We start from the raw sequence: 25315 nt of genomic DNA, 5'->3' as shown, positions 1-25315 counted from the left end.
GCACTTTGTATGTGCATGTGTTACTGCACAGGTAGTGACGTTGTCCTGGGGCTCTGATGATGTCAGTGTTCTGTCCACTTTGCCTATGTGGGCTGGGAGAGGATCATGGGGCATTGGCAGGTCAATGTGGCAGGTGGGGTAAAGAGAAAGTTGGTCTCTTTGTCAGTTTGGGTTGCTGAAATAGAATACTGTAGACTGGATGGCTTATAAACAACAGAAATTTATTTCTTAAAGTTTGGGAGCTAGAAGTTCAAGATCAAGGTGTCTGGTGAGGCCACTTCCTGATTCATAAATGGTGTATTCTCACTGTCTCCTCACATGGTGGAAGGGTCTAGGAGCTCTCTAGGGTCCCTTTAATGAGGTCACTGATCCCATTCACAAGGGCTCTACCCTCATGACCTAATCACCTCCCAGAGGCCGCACTGTCTACCACCATTACATTAGAGGTTAGCTTTCAACATATGAGTTTTGGGGAGATACAGACATTCAGTCTGTGGCAATTGGCCTGAGCCGTTGGGAGGACGATGGCATCATTAGTTGGTGGCCATGAGAGGGACAGTAGCAGGGCAGTGGGAAAATGGACCATGTCAAGTCTTAGCTGCTTCTGCAACATGAGAGCAGAAGTCACTGTGAGAGCCTGGCACTCTGGAACAGTGTGTGGGCACAAGTGTGGTGGGTCTTGGCGGAGTATTGGGATGGGGCAGTTGAGCCTGAGGTAAACTGGAAGGAGCCCTGGGCTGGTGGTGCTGGGGGGTCGGACCATGCTGCTCGTCCTTCCTCAGGGAGTGAGGTGCCCTGTTCTTCACCTCTGCCAGCAGAGTCCCGGCAGGGTCCAATGAACTCATGATGTGAAATTGCTCTGAAAACTCCACACTTTGCTCTGAATTGATCAGGGTGCTCTGAATTGATTGTCTGACAGCTGGACTGCTTCCACATGGTAGCTGCTACTCCCTGGGGACGCCTTCTTGTTGTCCATAGTAACTGGGGTAGAAAGGTTTTATTAGCTTCTGCTGTCATTGTGCCATCTCCAGGGAGCCCACCCGGTGTATCATTCACTTTCTTTAACAGCATTATTTTTGATTACCTATCCACAGGGGACCGTTCAGCGAGGCCAGGGTATAGGTTTTGTGCCTGCATTCTCCCCGCCTCCCCCCCCCCCCGCCCCCACCAGACACTTTAAAAGTGGGGCTTTCTCTGCACTCCCTCCCTTTGGTCTTAGGGCATGTTTCAGACTTGGAGAAAGAGAACTGAAGTGGGAGAAGAGGGAGAGGGAGAAGGGGAAGGACCCAGATAAAAACAGTCAACATGTGGATGAACTCATGACATCTTGCTCTTCTTCTGGTGGTTGTTACATGCCTCTTGTGTGCCTGCCACTGTGTTTGGTGCTGGGCTTGCTATGAAAGGAGGGAGGGGAACGGGTGGGTCCTGCCCTTGGCGCTCCTACGTGCCAGCAAGGAGTGAGTGAAACAGTGTTGCAGTCATTGCCCTATGGTTGCCATGAATGATCCTGAGGCCAAGTTGGAGGCTCCTGCCTTCTTGGAAAGGTTCTGAGCGCCTCCTCAAGAGTGAGGTTTGTGTCATCTGATGTTTAGTGTCATCAGCTCAGGCGAAAGGGGTTGGGTGAGGTGGATAGTTCTGGGTGCTGGCAAGGGGTGTGTGCAAGTTCTGAAGGTAGAGGAGACAGGCTTTTCACGGGTCTGGAGTCAGAGAGGAGCTGGAGTGGGTGGGAGGGACGAGGCGGGAGACTGGAGGTGCAGGATATGGGTGAGGGGACACACAGGTCAGATTTGTGTTTTGGAAGGATACCTTTGGCAGGAGAGGAGGGGGCCTGGACCAAAGTTGGGACTGTGGAGAGGGCATAGGTTTGGGGAAGATTTGAGGTTGGACTTGTGCAATGTGCTGACCAGTGGTGGCAGCCAGACAGGGGTCATCTGCTCTCCATGCTGGGGGAGGATTTGTGAGTAGGTGGGTGGGCAGGGGAGGACAGCCCTCACTGGACCTGAGAGGCTGTGCTGCCTGCCAGCATCCGAAAGAGAGCTGGGAGGTAGACATCCTACCTCCAAGTCTCACTGGCTGCCTCTGTTCCAGAAAGCCCTCATGCCTCTCCTTGCTCAAGGACCTCAGGTCTTCCAGCCAACAGGTCCTGGTCCCAGGAATGTCCCTCCTTGAGGAAAAGCCCTTGTCACTGCAGGAGATCTCCCCAGTTTGATTCCACTCGCAATGGACTCTGAACCTCTCCTTTTGAGTACGCACCACACTCACTCCTATTTGCTCTCCTCTCTGTTCGCCGCATCCTGGTCCAGCCCCTTTTGCCACCTCCTCCTCCTGCAGGCTTTGTGCCACGGTCTCCCACTCTAACTGGTGGGAGGCTGCTCATTGTCCCCCCACATCTGACACCTGCCAGGGGCTTCCTCAATCTCAGAGCAAAATCAGCTTCTCCATGTGACCCCCTCAGCCCACCCGCCAGGCCCCCTAGCTTCCATCACCCTGCCCTCCTCTTGGGCCAGCACCCCTCCCGGCCCTCTAGCCCCGCTCCCACTGGAGGTCCTGTCTCAGCTTTTTGCACAACCCTAGTGTTGCCTCCTTGGTTCCTGGCTGATCCATCTGTTCACACCCCCCACTATCCACCACAGCCCACTGCCTGCCTCTGCGTTGTGTTCACAGAACGTTCTCTGTGCTTAGGACTTGTGCCCCCCAAAATGTGTGCTTTTCAAGGGCAGGGCTTCATCGTGGAGGCTCTGATTCCATCTAGCAAATACTCCACACATAGCCTGCTATGGGTTTGCCAGGGTTGCTAGCCTGACCGAGGCTTCTGGAACAGTCCTTCATGGCCTAACCAGGTGAGGGGCACCCTCCCCCTCCTCCCTTTATTTCATGGCAGGATCTGGATAGAGAAACAAATTCCCAGGCGTGTTGTCAGTGAATCAGACCTAAATGAGAGAAGCCAGTGAACAGTACCTTTTGGCAGGTGTGCTTTGTGTAAGATCTTAGTGCTGTGTGTTGAACACGGAAACAGCTGGCTGCTCTCCCTGTCCAGCTGCCTGCAGTGGGAAATGGGGGCCACCCTCCAGGTCCCTACTAGCAGACCCCCTTCTTTTTGTGGTAGCGCTAGCAGCTGTGCAGATGAGCTTTTAACACTTGTTAACCCTGGGTCTCCAGTCCCTTCTTTCTCCCCTTCCCGACCTGTCCCGGGTCTCTGCAGAGCGGGCTGATCAGGATGCAAAGGACAAATCCTCCCTAGCATTCTTCCTCTGCAGAACAGGTTTCGGGGTACATCCAGGGTGATTTTAGACCCCTCGCCAAGCAGCTCAGGGCTAATCTTTCCTATGAGCCTCCTTGCCACACATGAAAATATTGTGATTCCGGAGGAAATAACCAGCACCTTTGGGGAATCTCAGCGCTTTCCTGTGAGTGAAGCAGCTTCTGGAATTGAACATGCTCAGCCTGGAGGAAATCTTGAGGGGCGGACCATGGGCTTTTAAAGCCTCAAGGGTGGTTACCCAGTCCAGGTCCAAGATGTTTCCTGACACCACAACTGCAAAATTCCACAGGGATCCAAGACTGACTGGACCGGGGAGCGGGCTGAGCTAAATATCCGGAGAGCTCTCCTCTCAACGGGGTGTTAGGCGTTGAAGCCGTCTGCCAAAGGAAGCAGGAATGGAGACGTGATCAACCAGAATCTTCTGTAACTGGAGCTAAGAGTGAGGCATTCTCTCAAGGAATGGTTCAGGGGGTGGCAAGGTGCCCATAAGGTGACTGGCATGTAAGGGAGCCCCAATGAAGACCCCAAGGCAGCTTCCATTTGGAAAACTTCCAGAACTAAAGTTGTAGTGAGGTTTGGGGGGCGGCTGGGGGGGGGGGGTCCCAGGAGGCCATCTCTTGCTTTCTCTTTTCTCCTCCCTCCTCCCTTTGTCTCAAAAGGGGATAATTGGGGCCCGCCTGCTTCTAAGGTAGGCTGTTGGGAGTTCACAAATGTTTATGCTGCATGTGAGTCACTTGCAGAAGCAATGGGTAGTGTTTTCCTTGTTGAGGCTGATGGCATGGACTGCCTTGCAGCTCCGACCTTAGGCATGCTTCCAGCATTTTAGCATTTAGAGTTGCTGAACTTTCGCAGTGGGGGGCGCGGGTAGCTTGTTGACCTTTACCAGGGCGCCTGCTGTCTCATTGCAGGCAGGCGGGGCTCAGGCTGAGTATGGCCACCACCTACTCACCCAGAGATCGCCCAGAGTGGCTTCCTCGCCCCCCTCCCAATCCCGGGCTAGGAAGTCTGTGTGCAGTGCTGGAAGAGGTGGCAGCTGGAGAATTGTTAACTCCACAGTGGTTTTTCCAGAGGCTCATCTGGAATGTGGTGGTCAGGAGGCCAGGACCTGAGGCTTCTGACATTGAAGGCCCTCTTTGGTTATAAGCACCAGAAACTCAACTCAGTGCCTTCAGTAGAAAAATAAAAGTTCATTGTTCACATTAAAAAAAAAAGTTTAGGGAGGAATTCAGTTTTAGGTCTCTTCAGGCCTCAGATGATTCTCCTGGAATCTGACTCCCATTTCTCAGCTCTGCTTTCCCTCTTGACTGGGAAAGGTGACCCCACCTTGCTCCCCGCCATCCCAGAATCCCCAGGGGAAGGCGAATCTCCATTCTGGTGGGTCTAGAAAAAGTCTCAAGGAAGGCTCTGATTGGATTGGATTGGATGATCAAAACCCCATTCATTGTGGCTGGGAGCCTGGGAGGCTCTGGTTGGACAGGATGAGTCATGAGTCTTTTCTTTCAGCCCAGGGATGGGGGTCCCCTGATCCCTACTACTGGGGCTGAGAGTGAAGAATAGAAGGTTCCCTGAGAAAAATGGGGACCTTATCAGAAGATGGGAGGGATGTTGGTACCTCCTAAAATGAAGATGTTCATGACAGGTCCCTTCTTATGCTTTAATTTGTGCTGCTGTTGGAAGGGCCTGGCTGAGCTGTCCCCACAGCTGTGTCTGCCTGTGTCTGGCCTGGCACCACTGGGCATGAGCACATGCCATATCACTTGGCAGAACCATCCCTTTCAGGGCCTCAACACCTGTCCTGCCAGGGGAGGCAGCTGGGCTGGGCCTGAGACACTGGAATTTGGCAGTGTTAGAATGTCACTGGGTTTTTGAATGGTGTCCTGGGGCCGTGCAGTCATGCACATACTTGCCTGATTTGCACAGTGAAGGGGTTTTGCTCATTCAGGTGGCTTTGTTTCCAAGCCCAGTGAAGTAGGGATAATGCGGGGGGATGGGCTGATACTGGGATTGGCTTTGAGTCAGTGGGTGGGAACCGAACAGGCAAAGCCTCGGCCTGAGACTTGCTCACCAGTCTGCCCCTGCTACTCATGGCATTGGGGGCGGGGGGCCCTGCTGGGCTTTGGGGGCAGGGGAGGCTGTGGAGAGATCTGGCTGGACTGTGAGGGCAGGGGAGGCCATGGGCGACCTGCTTCAAGAAGGCTTGGAAGAACTGGGGGACTTGGGAGTGCAGCAGAAGGAGGAGGGTTAGAGGGCAGAAGGAGTTGGCCCTTCAACATGGGGCCCAGCATGAGCAAAGTGTGGAGGTCAGATGTCCCAGAGAAAATTTTGCTGAGGTCTTCCTGGTTGAGCCCAAAGGATAATATACCCAGTTACAGGACTTGGACCAGGAGGGTGCATGGAGGGAGTGAACAGAGCAGGTATGTGTAACAGAGATTTGTAGTGAGTAGAGATGGGAGTCAAGCTCTAGCCAGTGCTGCCCCCTAGCAGCCATCCACCTATTACCTCACCCATCCATTTTACCTGCCTATCCACCAGTTCCACCCATCCACCTATCCATCCATCCATACATACATACATACATACATACACCCCCTGCAGCATCCAATCGATAAATGTGACTGAGCTCAGAGCACATTTTGGGCATGGTGCCTGGCACAGGAGCACAGCAGGAGATAGAATTCATCTTACCTTGCCCTGGTGAGGCTCCTCTTTCAGTCTTGGGGAGATAGGCTGGGAACAGACAGGTGGTGTGCCAGACAGAGCAATGAGCTGGGAAAACAAATAGAGCCAGGTCGGGGATCTGAGAGGCCTCGGGGAGGGGCAGAGCGCTCTCCCAGCATGACCCACCAGAGTGGGGCAATCTCCCATGTAGCAGCTGGAGGATTAGTGGGCTAATCTACACCCTTGTCGTGGCCGGCACCCAGGAACCGCGTCCTGCCTTTCCTGCTGTACAGCTCCACGTCCACTTTGCGGCTCGGCACCCCTAAACAGCGGTCTCTGATCATAGGGTCCACCCACCTGGGGCTACAGAGAAAGACTGATACCAGCCAGGCCTCTTGTGTGCTGTGTGGCCTTGGACCTCGCTGTGCCTGAATCTCTGTGCCTCTGTGCCTAAATGCCCTGTCTGTAAGATGGTAATGATAGTGGTGTTCCCTTTGCCAGACTGCCCACTGACAGGTAAGCTGGGAGCCAGGTCTGCACCACCCAGCCCATAGCTCTATATGGAGTGGCAGGGAGGGATGGGGACTGTGGGAGCAGAAAGCTTGCTGCTGGCAGGGGACATTGGGTTTGGGTGTCATTTTCCTTCTTCCTAGCCTTGAGAAGTGGCCAGAGTTGGGCAGGTCTGGGAATGGTGGGTGCTGCTTACGTGGTCCTCCTGTCCATCGGTAGTAGCGAGATCCCCACTCGTCCTGGGCTCCCAGGGGCATCAGTAAGAGGCTGGGGTGAGGACACAGAGCCCGAACAGGTCTTGGCCCAGTTTGAGGGACACTGGGCTCACAATGGCCCATGATTGTGAGGCTATGGAGAGCAACAGGGGGTTTTGGCAGGGGGCTGACAGGGTCTGATGTCATGCCCTTCTCCTGGCAGGAGGTGGATGGTGTCTGCAGAGTACTCCCCTGTGACCCAGTGAGTACTGGGGGCACATGGGGGTTTGCAGTTTGTCCCATCAAGTCACAGAAGGGCAGGACGATAGAGCTGGCAGGCCCTATCTGGAGTGGAACCAGCACTAAGTAGGGCCACTCTGTGCCAGGCTCTGTGCATTAGGGATCTTAGGCAGGCCTCGGGCGGGGTCTCATTGTGGGGCTGGTGACACACGGGCTGGGCAGGATGGGAGCAGCTTTTCTCACCTCTAGAGTCCTCAAGAGGATTCACGAAGGCTCTTTCAAGGTGAATGTGGTTCCAGAACCTACCTGTCTGCCCCACCACCCTCCCCAGCCTCAGCCTGCCTGGTGTTATGTGGGGCTCTCAGGAGGTGCCAGCCCTAGGTATGTGCAGGTTGCACAGTACTTCCTCTGGGCACTCCCTGACACGCCCTCTCTTCTGTCACCCTGTCACTGCTTGGCAGGCACAGATAGGCAGAAATAAGGCCATACATGTGGATGAAGTCTCCAGATGGTGATACTATGAGGAAGACTAGGGGATGTGTGGCCTGGGGCTATTTTTCAGGGCTCAGAGAGGGGTGTTCTGTGGGTGATGTGCTCCCAGGGTAGGCTTGGAGTGGGTCTGGCCATGTCCATAGCCTTTGGCTCTTAGAGAGGGCAGAGCAAGTTCTAGGGTGTGGACTAGGCTCTGCCTCCACCTGGGGGCCTGGCACACCTGCCCTCCCTAGACACCCAGATCCACCCATAGGGAGTACAGATTGGTATGGTGCTGGCAGTCTGTTTTAAGTTGTCACAGAAGATATCGGAGAATAACCAGCATGATGACCAGGAGGGAGAAATAAACAACTGCTGATGCTGTAGAGAGAGTCCAGGGCTTGGAGGACCTGGGATCTGGGGCCCTGGCTGGGTTTTTTTCTCTCTCTCTGGGTCTCTGTCCCCTTCTCTCTGGGTCTCTATCCCCCTTTTTCTGGGACTCTGTCCCTCTGGGTCTCTCTCAGTGGATTGATGTCCTGGCCTTCTGGGACACTACTGTGGAAACCTTTATCTGCTTCTGGCTCTGAGCTTTTCTCCGCTCCCCCTGCTCCCTCACCCCCTGTAAGCCCAGGGATCAAGCCCTGCCAGAGAACTGTAAGCATCTCTGAAGGAGCTGCCCCTTATCTGTAGGGATGGCCCCAGGATGGGCTTGCTGCCCCTTGAGGGTGAGGGGGGGCAGAGCAGTCCCAAGAGAGAGACGCTGACATGAGTGGGGGCTGTGAGCCAGAGCAAGGTGCCAAATCCTGGAGACTGTCCTTGGGCTGTGAGCATAGCTCTCCAAGCCGTGCAATATTGTAACCATGGTAACAGTGGCTGGGCTGTCTGCCTCTGTGGTGCGTGTGAGACCCTGGCTTTGTTGCACCTCTTACCCACGGAGCTGCGGTCCCAGGAGCCAGCCATGGCCTTGGCAGAGCCAGTGGGCTACATTGTAGGGAGCAGGTATGGGGGCCATGCTGGGCCTCCGTCTCCCATCTTGAAGGGGATACTTGTTGCACTGCCCTCCTGTGCTCGTAGGGAATTCACGAGGTTGCCTATGAAGAACCACTTGCAGTAGGTGCTTAGCTAGCCTATCTGTTGAAGGTTCAGTATGAACCTTCCAGTATGGAAGTTTCCAGTATGGCTAGACGGGAGGTGGGGGAGGGAGATACGTGAAATAGAGAGGAGAAGTGGACCAGCAGGCTGCCAGAGCTTCATCAGGGCTCTAGAGTCCAATCCCCCCTCTTGGAGCCTCTGTCCCCCTCTTTTTCTGAGTCTCTGTCCCCCCCTCTCTCTGTGTCTCTACCCACCTCTCTCTCTGTGTTTCTAATCCCCCTCTCTCTCTGGATCTCTGTTCCTCTCTCTCTGGGTCTCTTCCTTCTGTCTCTGGGTCTCTGTCCCCCTTTCTGGGTCTCTGCCCCCTGAAGTGCAGTATCTTCCCTGCTGATGCTCCTGGGACTTTGGGTGGAGTGGCTGAACTCCCTGGTACAGCGTCAGCCGGGGTACGAGCCAACCAGCTGTGCTGCGCTGCTGTGCTCCTTGGAGCCACATGGACAATAAAACCAAAATTGGCTTTGAAAGTGGAAGTGCTCTCCGTTTTGAGGGGAAGTGAGGGAATTTGCATGTCAGAACAGTATGTTAAAGGGGCAATACCGGCAGACTCTGTTCTGGCCTGAGCTTTGGGCTCCATGTGGGGGTGGGAAAGGATTTTACAAAACCCCAAAGAAATGTTTCCATGAAATTCCTGTTGTTGCTTTTTCCTTTTTTTTTTTTTGACATTCCAATGAAAAGAACTGTTCCGGAGCTTTGGAGATCTCCTGTAGGGTTGGGAAACTGACCGTGGAGACCAGGGCCAGCAGTGGGCAAGGACAGGAGGAGGAGCGTTTCCACCTCCACCATGGGCCCTGTCACCCTGTGGCTCTGGAATTCCTCCCCATCAGACCGTCCTGCCTTGGGCTGGGTCTCCTCATAGCAGAACCTGAGGCAGCCTGTAGTATATTCATGGGGTGACCCCATGAAGGACGGGAGAAGGAGCCCATGTAGGGGGCACCAGTAGGGAACTGGTGACAACGTGGGCAATAGGCTCAGTGGCCGGGGTTCCCTGAGGGATGATGGGTATCCTGCCATGTGGTGGTCCCTCTGGGGGCATCTACTCCACCCAGTCCCATGGGCCATCAGCCCCTGTGCAGGGAAGCCCCAAGGGAAGCAGAGGCCATGTTCCCATGTCTAGCACAGGCCTGGGCCCGGCCAGAGGTTCCCAATGACAGTGCTGGAGGAAGGGGAGGCGCCAGCACAGGGGTAGGGGGTCAGGACAATCTCAAGCCCAGGCCAAGTCTGTGGGGCATGTGCAGCCCCTCAGAGTCCAGATCCGGGCAGAGAGTCATCCAGGACAGCAGTGAGCAGCCTCCAGAGACACTCTGACCAGCTGCTGACGCACTGGCTCCGATGACTCAGTGCTAGTGACCATGCTTGGGTGGCTGTCTAAAGACTCCGACTGGCCCAGGAAGGCGGCAGCAGCCTTCCTGGAGGAGGCCTGTAGTCCCGCCACAGCGGCCACCCCCTGTCTGGCTGGCCTGAGTAATGGGTCCTTGCTTTAGTCATTGGTCCCAGGCCTCAGCACTCCCTCCTCCTCCTGCCCACCTCTGCCCAGCCATGTCTGCCTCTGTCCAGTCTGGGACTTTGGCCTCTGCTGGCTTCCTCCCTCCCTCCCTGAGCTCCCCAGAGGCTGTGAGATGTGTGAGGGGTAGTGCAGGGGCTTTAGGGACAGTTGTCCCATTTTTGAGATGGGAGGAAGGAAACAGCCTGTGGGGTGCTGGGAGCCTTGCCCAGCACGAGGAGGATGTGTACGCAGTGGCTGTTTCTCACTCTGGCTGTAGCTCGGCCCACACCCTGTAGGCAGCAGCTCAGGGGGCTGGGTTGGAGTTCCAACCTGGTATCCTAACTCCCATATATGAACGTTTTAACTGCCTCTATGCTCAGCTGAAGGGCAGACCCTATCAGAAGGCACCATAATTCTTTGTACCTCCTTGAAGGACATTTAGCTCATTTCCCATCTTCAGCCCCCAGAAATGCTATGTGGGGAATATTCTCACTCATCTCTTGCACATGTGAGCACACCTCAGATAAATCCCAGAAGTAGACTTGCTAGTATGAGGATATGAGGTTCTGCCGAACTGCCTTCTTGGAGGTTGGCCCTCCTCACACTCCCCCTGGGAACAGGCATGAGTGTCTGCTGTGAGAGAACCTGGTGACTCTGTCCACCTGAGCCAGTCCCTTGGTGAGCACGGTTTCCCTATTTGGAAGAGGCCTACTCTCAGGTCTTTCCAGGCAGCTGTGCTTTCTTTCCTATAAACCAGTGGTTCTCAACCTTCTGGCCCTTTAAATATAGTTCCTCATGTTGCTACTTCATAACTGTAATGTTGCTACTGTTATGAATCGTAATGTAAGTATCTGATATGCAGGATGGTCTTAGGCGACCCCTGTGAAAGGGTCGTTCGACCGCCAAAGGGGTCGCTACCCACAGGTTGAGAACCACTGATAAACCATCAGCCCACATCATTTGTGTATTTTTCTGTGAGGTTGCCAGTTTTGTATTGATTTCTTGGGGCTCTTTATATATGGAGGACCATATATGTTCAGGGACAGAGCAGTTCCACAATAAAGTTGCTCTTGGTGTGATATCTTCTTGTGAAAATGTAAACATGCATATCTGTCCTTGGGCTTAGGGGAAACAGAAGAAGTTCTCCTGCCTTGCCCCAAAGTCTCCAAGAAGAAAGACCATCTGAAACCAAACTAGCACAATGTACAGAATCTGTGAGGCAGGTGTCCACAGAGAGGCCAGCCTGGCTCAATGGGAACCTACCATGTGCCAGTGCTCTGTGAGTGGTTCCAGGCTTTAAGTTCCCAAGTGCATGACCATGTTCAGTGGCTCACAGGTGGCAGGATACAGTCCCCCACTGGGCCTTGCCACCTCCCTAGCCCAAAGGGAAGCTGGGAGAAGTAGGTGGTCTGTGGTCCATCACTTCCCAGGAGGTGATGGGAGCCTCACCACAGCCCTGTGACATCTGTGCTCCTGCCTGCCCCATTTGACAGTCAAGAAAGAAAGACCTGGAGACCAGGGAGTGTGTCTGAGTCACACAGCTGGTGATGGCAGGGTAGGGATCAGAATCCTCCCGCTGCTTCTCACATCAGATGCCAGAGCCTGGTGAGGTGAGGTCTGTGGTACAGCCTGGGCGGGTTTCCTGGAGGAGTGGGTCTCACTGATCTGCATCTTCCAGCCTTTGGGTCCTTGCCTGACCCCCAGATACTCCACTCAGAGCTAGGCTCTGGGTTTGGGCTTTAGGGGGTCCTGGTGATGAATGTGACACAGTGGTGCTTGGAACTGTTGAGTCCAAGTCTGCTCCTGAGAGGGGGCTCCAAGGGGTCACACCAGCTGTCCTGACCTCTCAGGTCGCTGTGCTGCACAGACCGACGCTCTGTCCACCGAGCCAAACCAGCCAGGGCTGTTGTTTGTTTTTGAGGTCAAATTCACATAATATAAAAACCATCATTTTAAAGTGAACGATTCAGTGGCATTTAGTATATTTACAATGTTGTGCAACCATCACCTCCATCTAGTTCCAGAATACGTTATCTCCCCGAAGAAACTCTATCCCCATTAGCAGTCATTCCCCATTTCCCCTTCCCATCCCGGGACAAACCCTAATCTGGTTTCTGTCATTATGAATTTGCCTGTTTTGGACATTTCATATAAATGTGATCATTCAACATGTGGCCTTTTGTGACTGGCTTCTTTCACTGAGCATCATATTTTTCATCTTTGTCAACGTAGCGTGAATCAGCTTCATTCCTTCTTAATGTTCAATTGTGTGCACATACCACATTTTATTTACCTACTCATTCGTTGATGGGCATTTGGGTTATTTCCACCACTTTCCTTTTTTAAATTAAAAAAAAAATTCTAAAATGATCTTTGCCTTCTGAATCCTCATTTGGAGTTGCAGGAACCTCTTGTCCCCATCCCCCCAGCAGCTGCCTTCATAGGTAAATCCATCTTCTTACAGCAGATATTCTCGGTTTTGTGGCTTCCCCACAATTTGCTCTGTTTATCCCACATTGGCCAGGAGGTGACAGGAAGATCCCGTGTGCCTGCTGCTTCCCCGAACAGGTTCAGATTCTGCTGTGTCCTCTCACAGCTCTGGGCGATGGATAAGCTTCTCCGCCTGCTTCTGTCCTTAGAAGATGGGACTGATGACCTTTCCCCTTGACTGGGCAGCCAGAGTGTAGCCCGCAGCCAAATTCTTCTGAAAATGGCCAACGTGACATTGCGGTCATGTGGCTGCCCTTCCCCATAGTGCTGCTGGGCACACAGGTATGCTGGGCAGGTGTCAAAGTGGCTGGGCTTTGAAGGCCGGGCCCTTCTGGAGGTGACACCTCCCTCCCCGCGGTGAGAGGCTGGCCTGAGGCACCCGTGTTCTCAGGGCCTAGCACTCCTGAGAAGTTGCAGGTCAAGTTCCTCATCCCTGCTCACAATGGGCTCTGTGCCAGCACCCAGCATCTTAATCTCACCCTCTGTAGAGGAGCGATAAGTGTACCATGGGGGCAGCTTGCTGGGGCTTAGGGGTCAGTGATCACTCAGTGCAGCATTCAGGAGACACGTTTAGAATAAAAAATAATGGAATAGAGCTTTTAAAAGGAGAGGTTGGAAGTAACCCAGATGTCCATAGATAGTTGAAGGGATAAAGAAATTGTGCATTCATACATTCTCACAGTGGAATAGTACTTGGCCATAAAAAGGAGTGCAGCACTGATACGCGCTACAATGTGGGTGAACCTTGAAATATGATACCGAGTGGAAGAAACCAGACACAAAAGCCACAAAAGACTACTTGTTGTCTGATTCAATTTATATGAAATGTCCAGAACAGGCAAACTAATCCAGAAAGTGGATTAGTGGTTCACAGGGGATGGGGAAGGGGGATGAATGAAGGGTGAGATAGGGAGTGACTGCTAATGGGGATGGGGTTTCTTTCTGGGAAGATGGAAATGTTCTAGAACTAGGTAGAGGTGGTAGTTGCACAATATTGTAAATATACTAAATGCCACTGAATTGTACATGTTAAATGGTGAACTGTATGTTATGTGAATCTGACTTCAACTAAAAAAAGAAAGAAAAGGGCATGTGCCTGGCCAGTGTGGCTCAGTGGTTGAGTGTCGACCTATGAACCTAGAGGTCATGATTCTATTCCCCATCAGGGCACATGCCTGGATTGCAGGCTCAATCCCCAGTAGGGGCGTGCTGGAGGCAGCTGATCAATGATTCTCTCTCATCATTGATGTTTCTATCTCTTCCTCTCTGAAATAAATAAAAAATAATATATTTTTAAAAGAGGGACATGTGGTTTCCTCAGGTTCTGTCTGAAACCCTGCCGGTATCATCGCCAGCAAATGGCAGTTTCTGCCCTGAGGGGTGGCAGGGCTTGGCCAGGTTTCTACTCTACTGCCAAGGCTCAGTGGACAGGTGGCAGTCAGGACCCAGATCTTGTTTCTACTTCTCTGAGGCGGCTCCTGGTGATTTTTCCCATGCCTGGGGCAGCTTCAGAGCCTGGGGCAGCTTCAGAGCGGGGGCGAGCTGTCCAGGGTTCCAGGGCTGAGGCCCTGAAGCCTCTGAGCCTGACACTCCGCCCTGTTCTCCCATAGCATGGCTGATAAGAATGGAGCTCTCAAGTGCACCTTCTCTGCACCCTGCCATAGCACCAGCCTCCTGCAGGGCCTGGCCACACTTCGCTCACAGGGCCAGCTCCTGGACGTTGTGCTCACAGTCAACAGAGAGACCTTCCATGCGCACAAGGTGGTCCTGGCTGCCTGCAGCGACTACTTCAGGTGAGCACAGGCCTGGGGGATGGGCTGGAGAGTGCAGATTCTTCTGAGAGGGGCAAGTTCAACTCTAGCTAGGGGGGGATGGCATTGAGGGAAGGTGGCTGGTGTTGGCCCAACAATCAGTAAACCTACCACTTTTCCCAGGTTTGCAACTTACTCAGACTTTTTAGGGCTATTACACAGGCCAGTAGAACATACCTGGGGGACAGAGTGGCCTGTGGGCACCCAATCAGCCGTTTCTGTCCTGAGGGGAGGCAGGGCTTGGCCAGGTTTCTGCTGTGTTTTTGACACCTGTGTGAGCTGGCCTCAGAATCCAGCAGGGACTGGCACACGTCCCTGCCCTTGCGATACCTGTACTCAGGCCGAAGGACAGGGGGGACTCCCAGGCGGTGGCCCCCGAGTTTGCCAGGCTCTGTTGCAATCCCCATGTGACAGGCGAGACCTTGCTGAGTGTCTGGGTCTGTCTGCTCTGAAGACCCTTTCCTAAGAGTGTCATCCCGGGGGTGAGTCTCTGACTCTGCTTTGCCAGTGGTGGCTGAGGCGCTCCTGCGACCGTGTCACAGAGTCCCAGCCCAGGTGCGCACCACAGGCTGCACACTCTCCGAGGCTAGGTGTCCAGCCCAGTGTGCCCCCGACTGCCCGCCCTGCGGGCTCAATGAGGCCCTTCTGGGGAGCTGGAGAAACCAAGCCATCTGGGGCGCCGCTTCTATTTTTATTCTGGATTTGGGGACGGGCGGGCCGCCCCAGCCAGAAATGCCCTTTAAAGGCTCCTTTGCGCTGGCACTGCAGCGGCAAGGCCTTAAAAGGCAAAGCTCCCTCCCGTCGCAATGACTGTTTCTGCCTTCGACAGGCCGATGGGACTCTCGGGGACAAGAAGGGGTAGGGCCCTGGGGCTGGCAGAGCGCTGCTCCTGGAAGCGATATGGCACTGCTTTGTGGAGTGCTGGGCAGTTGTTCGTTGATGGTCCCAAGGCAGCATTAAGCTCAGCTGTTCCTACTCTGGGGCCTACGCCTGGCCCATACTAGCGTAGTGACTGGGTGACAAGCATTTATTAGGCAGATGGCCAACGGAAGTTCCCTTCCGTCAGTCACCCGTTATGATGTTTACGATGTATGTTGATGGCAGTCACAATTATGATGAAAGGCCAGCTCACCCTCTGAGAGGAGCCTCTTTTGCATCATCTTTTAGAACCTGCCATGAACTTCTAGCAGGCACTGGGATTCTTAGCCCTCTTCCTGGAGGGGCCCCTCCCAAAGGCTGTGGGGGGGGGGCGTGGGGGGGCGTTGAGACCCAGGTCTTGTGTCCCAGGTCCTGTGCCCCAGAGCAGGACAGCCCAGCTGACAGACTTGGGGCCATTCACGAGGAGCGGGGGTGTCTTACAGCAGGCTGAGACTCCTATGGGTCATTTTTAGGGGCTCTCCTAACTACCTGGGCCTTTCTCTGGACATATCAGTGACCCCAGTGGGGGCCCCCAATAGGCACTCCAATCTGGGACCCTTATTCCCTCCCCATCCCTGTGTGATAGCAGCTGAGACTCAGGCAGGGGAAGGTGGAGCCACCTGTTCAGGTGAGTGTGCTGGGGAGGTACTGGACTCTGAACCATGATGTGTATTCCCTTGGAGTCCCCGCTATATTTCCTGAGCTCACTGAGGAACTGGTCTTCATGGCTGGGCACTGATATGGGGTTGGAGACTTTTCCCCAGAGCCAAAGCTAAGGTTTGGCCTCCTCCTGTACAGCCACATCGCCATGCCATGAGCCGGGTGGGGGGAGAGGGAGGGAGGGAGTTGGCCCCTGGCCTCAGAACCAGCCTTCCCCAGTGCAGCATACATCTGGGTGAGGTTGGGCAGGGCCCCACGGAAGAGGCCGAGAGTGCTGTTGGGCGGAAGATGCATGGCTTGGGGTGGATTGAAAAACCTTTTATTTTTTGCATGTTTTTAATGCATACCTGGCCTGCTTTACCCTGGTGGGCAAAGCCCTGCTGGCAGTGTCTCGGGGCCAGGCCACCCCAGTGGCCACGATGTCTATTGGTGCCCTGAACCCACATGCTGTGTTTCTGACCCTCAGGGCCATGTTCACAGGCGGCATGAGGGAGGCCAGCCAGGACATCATTGAACTGAAGGGCTTGTCAGCGCGTGGCCTGCGGCACATCATTGACTTTGCCTACAGTGCCGAGGTGACACTGGACCTGGACTGTGTGCAGGATGTGCTGGGCGCAGCTGTGTTCCTACAGATGCTGCCAGTGGTGGAGCTGTGTGAGGAGTTCCTCAAGGCTGCCATGAGCGTGGAGACCTGCCTGCACATCGGTCACATGGCCACCACCTTCAGCCTGGCCTCACTCAAAGAGTCGGTGGATGCCTTCACCTTCCGGCATTTCCTGCAGATCGCTGCGGAAGATGATTTCCTGCAGCTGCCACTGGAGCGCCTCGTCTTCTTCCTGCAGAGCAACCGCCTACAGAGCTGTGCCGAGATCGACCTGTTCCGAGCTGCTGTCCGCTGGCTGCAGCATGACCCTGCCCGGCGGCCACGCGCCAGCCATGTGCTCTGCCATATCCGTTTCCCACTCATGCACTCGTCTGACTTGGTGGATAGTGTGCAGACGCTGGACCTGATGGTGGAGGACGTGCTCTGCCGCCAGTACCTGCTAGAGGCCTTCAACTACCAGGTGCTGCCTTTTCGGCAGCACGAGATGCAGTCCCCGCGCACGATTGTGCGCTCCGATGTGCCCTCGCTGGTGGCCTTTGGTGGCACCCCCTATACTGACAGTGACCATGCTGTCAGTAGCAAAGTATACCACCTGCCTGAGCCAGGAGCCTGTCACTTCCGCGAGCTCACAGAGATGGAGGTGGGCTGCAGCCACACATGCGTGGCTGTCCTGGACAACTTCGTGTATGTGGCCGGGGGCCAGCACCTGCAATATCGCAGTGGTGAGGGTGCAGTGGATGCCTGCTACCGCTACGACCCTCACCTGAACCGCTGGCTGCGCTTGCAGGCCATGCAGGAGAGCCGCATCCAGTTCCAGCTGAACGTGCTGTGCGGCATGGTCTATGCCACGGGCGGCCGCAACCGGGCCGGCAGCCTGGCCTCCGTTGAAAGATACTGCCCGCGGCGCAACGAGTGGGGCTATGCCTGCTCGTTGAAGCGCCGCACCTGGGGCCACGCGGGTGCCTCGGCCGGGGGTCGCCTTTACATTTCAGGTGGCTATGGCATCTCCGTGGAGGACAAGAAGGCGCTGCACTGCTATGACCCGGCAGTCGACCAGTGGGAGTTCAAGGCACCCATGAGCGAACCCCGTGTGTTGCATGCCATGGTGGGTGCTGGCGGCCGCATTTACGCCCTGGGTGGCCGCATGGACCATATGGACCGCTGCTTTGACGTGCTAGCTGTAGAGTACTATGTACCAGAAACAGACCAGTGGACCAGCGTGAGCCCCATGAGGGCCGGCCAGTCAGAGGCCGGCTGCTGCCTGCTGGACAGAAAAATTTATGTTGTTGGGGGCTATAACTGGCGCCTCAACAATGTGACAGGCATCGTGCAGGTATACAACACCGAGACAGATGAATGGGAACGTGACTTGCACTTCCCTGAGTCTTTTGCAGGCATTGCCTGTGCCCCAGTCCTGCTGCCCCGGGCCGGAAGCAGGAGGTAGCTCCCGGGATGCCCCCCACCCACACACCCATGACCTGGCTGCATGCTGTTCTTGCCAGGGGTTTGGTGAGCACGTGTCCTATAGAGAACCTTGGGCCCCCTCCCCGTGGCCTGGCTGTATAGTCCCGTTGTGTTGATAAGCCTCCTTTCTAGGGTCCTTCCTTCCCAAAGCAGATCTTGGCTCTCTGCCTGTCCAGGGAGCCTGCCAGTGAGGAGGCCGATGTGTTGTGGCAGAAAACTTGAGCCTGAGGTAGTTTCCTCATCTGCACAGGGTCTTCACTCATGGGTTGGAATAGGGGGTCTCTTTGGGGTATTATTGTGCCCCACTTCTCCCATCCCTCAGTCCAGCAGTCTCAGATGTTCATATGCAGGCTCATTAGTGTCAATCCAAATTCATAATATGCCACTCTCCCCACCCCAAGTTTCTTGCGCATGTGTATTTTGTTTGCTTGTTTTTGTTAATCCTCACCCAAGGATATTTTTTCCATTGATTTTTAGAGAGAGTGGAAGGGAGGGAGGGAGGGAGGGAGAAGGAGAGAGGGAGAGAGAGAGAGATAAGAGAGAGGGAGAAACATCAATGTGAGAGAGACACATTTGGTTGTCTCCTGCATGCACCCCAACCAGGGCTAGGGATGGAACCTGCAATGCAGGTATGTGCCCTTAACCGGGAACTGAGCCGACAACTTTTTGGTGCATGGGCTGATGCTCTAACCACTGAGAAATTCTGGCCAAGGCACACACATGTATTTTTAAACTAGAGGCCCAGTGCACGAAATGGGGTGTCCTTCAGCCCAGCCTGTGCCCTCTCGCAATCAGGGACCCCTCTGGTAGAGTCCCTAGGCTTGGCCGGCTATCAGGGCCTATTGGGGCTTTCCTTCCCCGACTGCCAGCAGCTGGCCCCGCCTCCGCCACTGCCACTACTTGCCATCTGTGTAGCACTGCCCCCCCACACCTCCCGTCACCAGTTGCCTCCCTCTGTGGGCGATAGGCGTGGGGTGCGATCACTTGGCTGGCCGGGGCCTCCCTTTTCGGGGCGATCGATCATGGGGCTCTGTGATTGATGGCTGTGCAGAGGGAGGCCCCACCCACCCACCTGGGACTCCGTCTGTGGCCACCGGCTGGCTGGCCTGGTAGCCTGGGCCTCCCTCTTTGGGGCGATTGTGGAGGCTCCCCCCTCCCCCCATCAATTGCCCCGCCAGCTGGTGGCCTGGGCCTCCTTCTGCGGGGTGATCGTGGGGTGATGGCAGGAGGCCCCCACCCACCAATCGCATTGCACCCCCCTTGGCTGGCCTGGCGCCAGTGCATGTCATAGCGTGGTCATCCAGAAGGTCGCCCAGACTGTCGTTCTGCTGTTGGTCATTCGGTCGATTTGCATATTACCTGTTTATTATTATAGATAACTGTACCCCACTTCTCTGGAGCTGGAGGGGCTCAAAAGCACCCAACTTGGATTGATGACCAGAGGACAGTTCTGTCTCCCCAATAAGCCCAAGCTGCTGAATGGGAGAGGGCCGCACAGGAGGTTCAGCGTTTGTTCCTATTCCCGTCCTTGGTCTGAGCACCTCAGGGTGTTTGCTCATTCGATTTCAGGAGGAGAGACCACAGCTGCTTCCAGAGATGGTCCTCATGGATGTCGGGCCTCCACTGGGCGCTGGGCCACCTGGGGGCCCTGAGGAGAACTGGGCTGATATGTCCCTGTCCCACGGATGAAGGAGGATGCTGCTTTAGAATCCCAGTGCATCTGCACTCCACCGGTCTGTTCGGGACTTTCATTTCACCTACTCTCCAGCCCTGCACTCCCTCTTTGTCCTGTGCTCAGGGTGAAGTGCCACCTGGCCCAAGGCTGCCAGCTGGGGAGTCAGTAGGCAGGAGCCTCTCTCTTCAAGGGCTTCATGGCATCTCCAGCCACATTTGTTTTGGTCTCTAAATCTTTTCATTGTTGTTCCATTTTGCTTTTTTTTTTTTTAAGAGGCCAGCACCGCTGCCTTATAAATGGGATTTATACCCTTGGGGCAACTTAAAGTGTCTCTTCTGCTGCTAACAGACGATTGATGTCATGTTTCTGTGACCCACTCGCTGTGTAAAGAATTAACCTCATACCTTAGCAGACGTCGTCTCCTAATATTTTCCTTGTATTTAATAAAAATGTTATGGTGAAAAGATGGAGCAGGCCCCGTGCCGAGTTTGTGGAGCCTGATAGGTCACAGATTCCTCCTGTCCTCTGTGCATTTGGGGCCCCCTCTCCCACCTCACCCTTTCCCATCCTTGCAGAAGAGCTGGAAAAGGTCCAGTCTTTAGCTCAGGGATGTGAGTGAGGGCAGCAGGAAGTGGGGCCGGTTCTTCTACTGGATGCTGGGAAGACAGAGGGAAACTTCGTGGCCTCTGGCAACTCTCCAGGCTGTTCTATGTGCCTGGTGGTCTGGCCCCCTGCCACCAACCAGCATTCAGCCCTAACAGGTTCTGTCTCCATCTGCTCGGTTCTGGGGTGCAAGATCGGGCGGCTGTGGAGCCCTCTCCCAGAGGCTGCAATGCAGAGGAGAAAGGGCAGGCTTAAAGGAAGCATGAAGTCATTATGCTCCCGTAGGGGCCAAGAGCTCCACAGGCTGCCCCAGCCCTTGGCTTTGTGGCAGCCTCACTGTGAATGGGGCTGTACTTTGGTAGAGACTGCCTGCTTGTTCACGTCCAGCCTTCTGAGAGGGGAGGCTTCCAGGTCACCCTCAAAACACACCACAGGCCTGGTGCTCCCGTCCAGCAGCCACGGGGCCCCCAGGGTGAGGCTGGGTTGGGAGGCAGTGCTGAAATAGGAACTTGGTTGGGAACCAGGAAGGAGCCCATGCTTTCAGGGGCATTGAAAGGAAAGCAGGGTCCTTGGGGACTTACCAGAACATTTTGGCCTCTTCTCACCTCCCTAACCTGAGCTCCCCCAAAAGAACCCTTTTCTGCTAGCGGCACGGCCCCTTCAGGGGGCAGTGAGAAGCCTTTGCCAGCTACAAGTTCCCCAGATCAGCTCACACCTCAGAACATCTTGTCCCCAATGAGCTGGCAGGGGTGCCGGTGCAGGGTGGAGGGGGTGCTGCCGTATCTAACCAGTCGATTGTGCGTAACCGTCTGGGCTGGTTCGTGGAATGTTCTCGGGGGCTCTCTACCCCTCCTTCTCCATTCACCACCCCCCCGGAAGAAAGGAAAATTATTTTTCGTATTGTAAACTTTAAACACGAAAAAGCTGTTTTTAATTTAGCAGAAACTGGCTTGAAACTTTGTGAATGTTTGTGTCCTTTGGAGAAAGGCAGAACATGTGTACCCATATACAGAGGCTTGCACACACACACACACACACACACACACACGCACACATGCTTATTCAGGCATACCTGCACACATGTGCTTGCTCATACACAGTTGAACAAATAGCTTGTGCACATGCCCCTGGGCCAGCCTGGCCCTTTCTGTGTGGCTCCCTGAAGGAGTCTGCAGCCTATCACCTTATCACTTCTCTTCACCTTTCACCCAGGGCAGCATCCACTGTGCATGAGGACCGAGCTTGGGGAAAGCCCGTCTCCTTCCAGATGGCCTGCTTCCCCACCTCGGGCTCCTGGAGCCTCCCTCTGCACCTGGGCTGGGGTTGTGGGAAAACGCTGTCTCCAGGGACAGTGGGATGCAGGCCCGTGAGAGGGAGGCCAAGTGTGACTTCTGGGGCCTTTCAGCCAGCAAGGGCCAAAGGGGCCTCCGGGGAGTCGTGTGAGGTGGGAATCTGCCCCAGACCTGGCCAGTTTGGAAATCTGCCCCTGGCTTTGTGTCCTGGAATGTAGCTACAGCTCCTCTGTTCTCACGGCCCCAGAGATTTTCCTTCTCATGGTGGAGTCTCCGTGCACGGGTTTTATTAGGGGCACCTGGCCGTGTGTCCCAGGAGGCACAGCCAGGAATGTTTGTTACACAAATGAGAAGTTCTGGGTGGGGAGGTGGGAGCAGAGCCTCATGCACTCTAGTGTCTGTGGGCGCTATCCGTGGGCCCCAAGGGCAGATGGTCCACGAGACCATGCTCCCCACACAATAAGACCTCAGCTTAACTCTGGGCACATGCCCAGATTGCGGGTTCTACCCCTGGGCAGAGTGCGGGCGGTAGGCAACTTATTAATGTTTCTCACATTGATGTTTTTCTCTAAAATCAATTAAAAAAAAATTTTTTTTTAAGAAAAGACCCCAGCGTAATTCTTGTGGCTGACCCTACTGTTGCTATTCTGGCAGCCATTTCTCCCTCCTCACCCATAGAGCCTTGATTTGGCGCCAGCTACAGTGTGCCCAGCCTTGGGTGGTGGTTAATTTAGGATTTGGCTCAGCTTTTTTTTTTTTTTTTTTGGTAATGCCTTTTGCAGGGGTTGTTTTCAGCCTGGGCAAATTTCCCAGCTCTGGCCAAGCTTTAAGGGAAGGTCTGAGGTGGGGGTTTCTGGTCATGGAAAAGGCCCTATTGCCCCCTTCAGTCCCTTCATGCTTCCTATGAGGACCGTATGCAGGAGTTTCTGCAGCCCTCTTGTGGCCATGAGGAGCAAGTTAAGAGAAGCACAGAGAGGCTGCCTCCCAGAGCCCTGAAATCATGAGGCCACCAGTCCTACCCTGGGACCTCTGATCTCCAGACTCCTTTTTCTGAGAATCACAATGTCTGTACTGCTTAAGAGTCTTAGTATCCTAAGATACTAGTGGCCAGCTGTTCTGTTATTTGCAACCCAAACACTTAACAAAATTATAATGTAAAGGTAACAGATGCTGGGATTTCCCAGTTTTATGTAAGTCAGGGATTTTATTTGCAAACAACAGAAACCGGCCGATTTCAATGGCAAAGATGTGCTTTGGAGGGCTGTTGGGTTGCTTACAGAAGTGGCAGGAAGACTGGAAAATCAGGCTCAGAAAACAGGAAGAATCAAGGTGGCAAGGCAGCTGGGGTGATCAGCTGAAATCAGGTCAGGGGACTGACTGGTGAGGACACTTCTGCCACCACCACAGAATCCAGATGTCTCAACTGGCAGTCATCTGCCCTTGGCCCTCGGCCATAGCTGTCCCTGGAAACTGGATACTCCTGCCTTGATGCTGTTTCTTTGCATCACTTTTTCCTGAGTGGAAACATCCTATTGGCCTAGTCCCGTGGTCAGCAAACTGCGGCTCGCGAGCCACATGCAGCTCTTTGGACCCTTGAGTGTGGCTCTTCCATAAAATACCACGTGCGGGCGCGCACGTACAGTGCGATGGAAACTTCGTGGCCCATGCGCAGAAGTCGGTATTTTGTGGAAAAGCCACACTCAAGGGGCCAAAGAGCCGCATGTGGCTCGTGAGCCGCAGTTTGCCGACCACTGGCCTAGTCCGTGTCCTGTGCCAACCTAGCTGCCTGGATCCCCAGGAAAGTGAGTTTGTGAGTGTGCTAGTCAGCTGCTGACAACATGTAACAAACAACCCAAGTCTCAGTGGCATGCAAAAATAAATGGCTGGGCCTTAGCCATGTTGCTAAGTAGTTAGAGCGTTGGCCTGTGCACCAAAGAGTTCTGGGTTCGATTTCCAGTCAAGGGCATGTACCTGGGTTTTGGGTTCGATCCTCAGATCTGGTCAGGGCACGTGCAGGAGGCAACCAATCCATGTGTCTCACATCAATGTTTCTCTTCTCTCCTCTCTCCCCTCCCCTCCCCTCCCCTGCCCTTCCCTCCTCTTCTCCCTCCCTTCCTCAATCCTTCCCTCCCACTTTCTAAAAATCAATGGAAAAAATATCTTTGGGTGAGGGCTAACAAAATAAATAAAGGAAAAATATAAATGGGTGGTTTTCGTGTATCTGTGACTCAACTGGGACGCCTGTTCTATGCTGCTCTCAATTGGGCAGCTCTGCTTCCTGGTGCAAGGCTGTGGAGTAGCAGGGTGGGGTAGGGTGAGGGGGTGCTTAGCCCTACCTGTCTTCATCTTCAGACCAGCAGCCAGCTCACGTAAAGTTCTCCCAAAATGGTGCCAGAGGACAAGCGGAGTCACGTGAGGCCTCCTAAGGTCCAGATTCGGAACTTGTATGCTGATGCTTCTGCCCATATGTCTTTAGCCAAAGTAAATGACATGGCCAAGCCCCAGAGCAGGACTGGGAAATACCTTCCTTCTTACAAAGGAAGGATGCAGAATGGTGTGGCACAGGGCGGGACACAGGAACACATGGGGAACTGAGGCCCACAGTTTGATCCATCGAACTGTTGACTCTGGGGCTTCTGTTGTCAGTGAGGGGCTGACTTCCCATGGTGGGACTCCCTAGGCTTGGATGGGGATTCAGATGCTGGGCTTCCAGAAAGAAACACCCACTGGGGCACCAAAAGAAAAGCCAGTGCCCCCTGAAGGTCAGGAATTATCTTTTGTCACGTAGGTTGGGACTATAGGTGTCTGGGTTTTGGGATAGCGGGAGGGGTGCTGTGTCCTCAGCTGCAGCTCAGCCAAGTGTCCGCCTTGTGTTGTCACTGCCTGTCCTTCTGCTTGATGGTTGCAGGGGAGGAACTGGACTGCTTGCCCTGCCCCTAGGCTCCTGCCTCCGTCAGCTCCAGCCTCTTGCTACTCTCCTTGGCAATCCTGTCCTGTCTCACCCACACCCCCGGGGGAGGGGGACAGGGACCTTCGTCCTCATCTAACCTCTTCAATTGTAAGGAGTGAGCACTGTGTCTGGCATTTATGGCTTCTATTGCCTGGTTCTTCCTATCACATCATAATTAAACCTGGCTCTGGCTTTACCTTTCAAAACTCTGTCTGACGAAGGTCAGGTCTCGTTTGGAAGTCAAAGAGAGGCCCTGGATGGCTTTCCTCTTTGCCTCCCCACTCCCATGGCCCAAATTCCCCTCCATGCAATGTGGGTAGCCTAGATTGACTAAGAGTCCATATAAGGCAGTGCAGAAAAGCAAGGCATGAAAACTCACATCTCCAGATAGGGGGTGCTTCCCCTAACAATTATTAGGTGTTGGTGAGGAAGCAGGCACTAAGCCAGCGGTCCTCACCTGTGGGTCGCGACCCCTTTGGGGGTCGAACGACCCTTTCACAGGGGTTGCCTAAGACCATCGGAAAACACATATATAATTACATATTGTTTTTGTGATTCATCACTATGCTTTAATCATGTTCAATTTGTAACAATGACATTGGGGGTCACCACACCCTGAGGAGCTGTATGAAAGGGTCGCGGCGTCAGGAAGGCGGGAACCACTGGCTAAGGGCTTTGTTTTCATTATCTAATCTCCCAGGAACCTTCTAGGATGATTGCCACTGTTCACATTTAACATGGGTGGACAGCAAGACACTGAGACGTGAAGTCACTTTCCTGTTGTTGCACAGCTGGAGAATCTGCAAGGGCTGGGCCATGCAGAAGTGCTCAGCGTAGGTTTTCATGTAACTTGCATTTAGTGACTTTATGTTGAAGGG

At 54.2% G+C, this 25315-nt stretch overlaps 1 protein-coding gene across 4 annotated transcripts in view; it reads left to right on the top strand.

Annotated features, from left to right (window-relative positions):
- Positions 1 to 20060, top strand: part of KLHL26 (kelch like family member 26) — a gene marked incomplete at both ends in the record, with an annotated part of 28792 nt that extends 8732 nt beyond the window's left edge. The window contains 3 exons of one of the 4 annotated variants that reach the window (XM_081090636.1): positions 14071 to 14253; positions 16316 to 17786; positions 19293 to 20060. In XM_081090636.1, the coding sequence (XP_080946762.1) occupies positions 14071 to 14253; positions 16316 to 17786; positions 19293 to 19382 (1744 nt within the window). Of the gene's footprint in view, positions 1 to 14070; positions 14254 to 16205; positions 17898 to 19292 lie in introns of those variants that run through there. The other 3 variants (XM_081090635.1, XM_081090637.1, XM_081090638.1) reach the window with 3 other exon arrangements.
- Positions 20061 to 25315: the final 5255 nt, after the last annotated feature.

Source organism: Myotis nattereri, assembly GCF_964212035.1.
Source record: "Myotis nattereri genome assembly, chromosome: 5".
Classification (NCBI taxonomy): Eukaryota; Metazoa; Chordata; class Mammalia; order Chiroptera; family Vespertilionidae; genus Myotis; species Myotis nattereri.
This window is presented reverse-complemented; position numbering and strand designations above follow the sequence as displayed.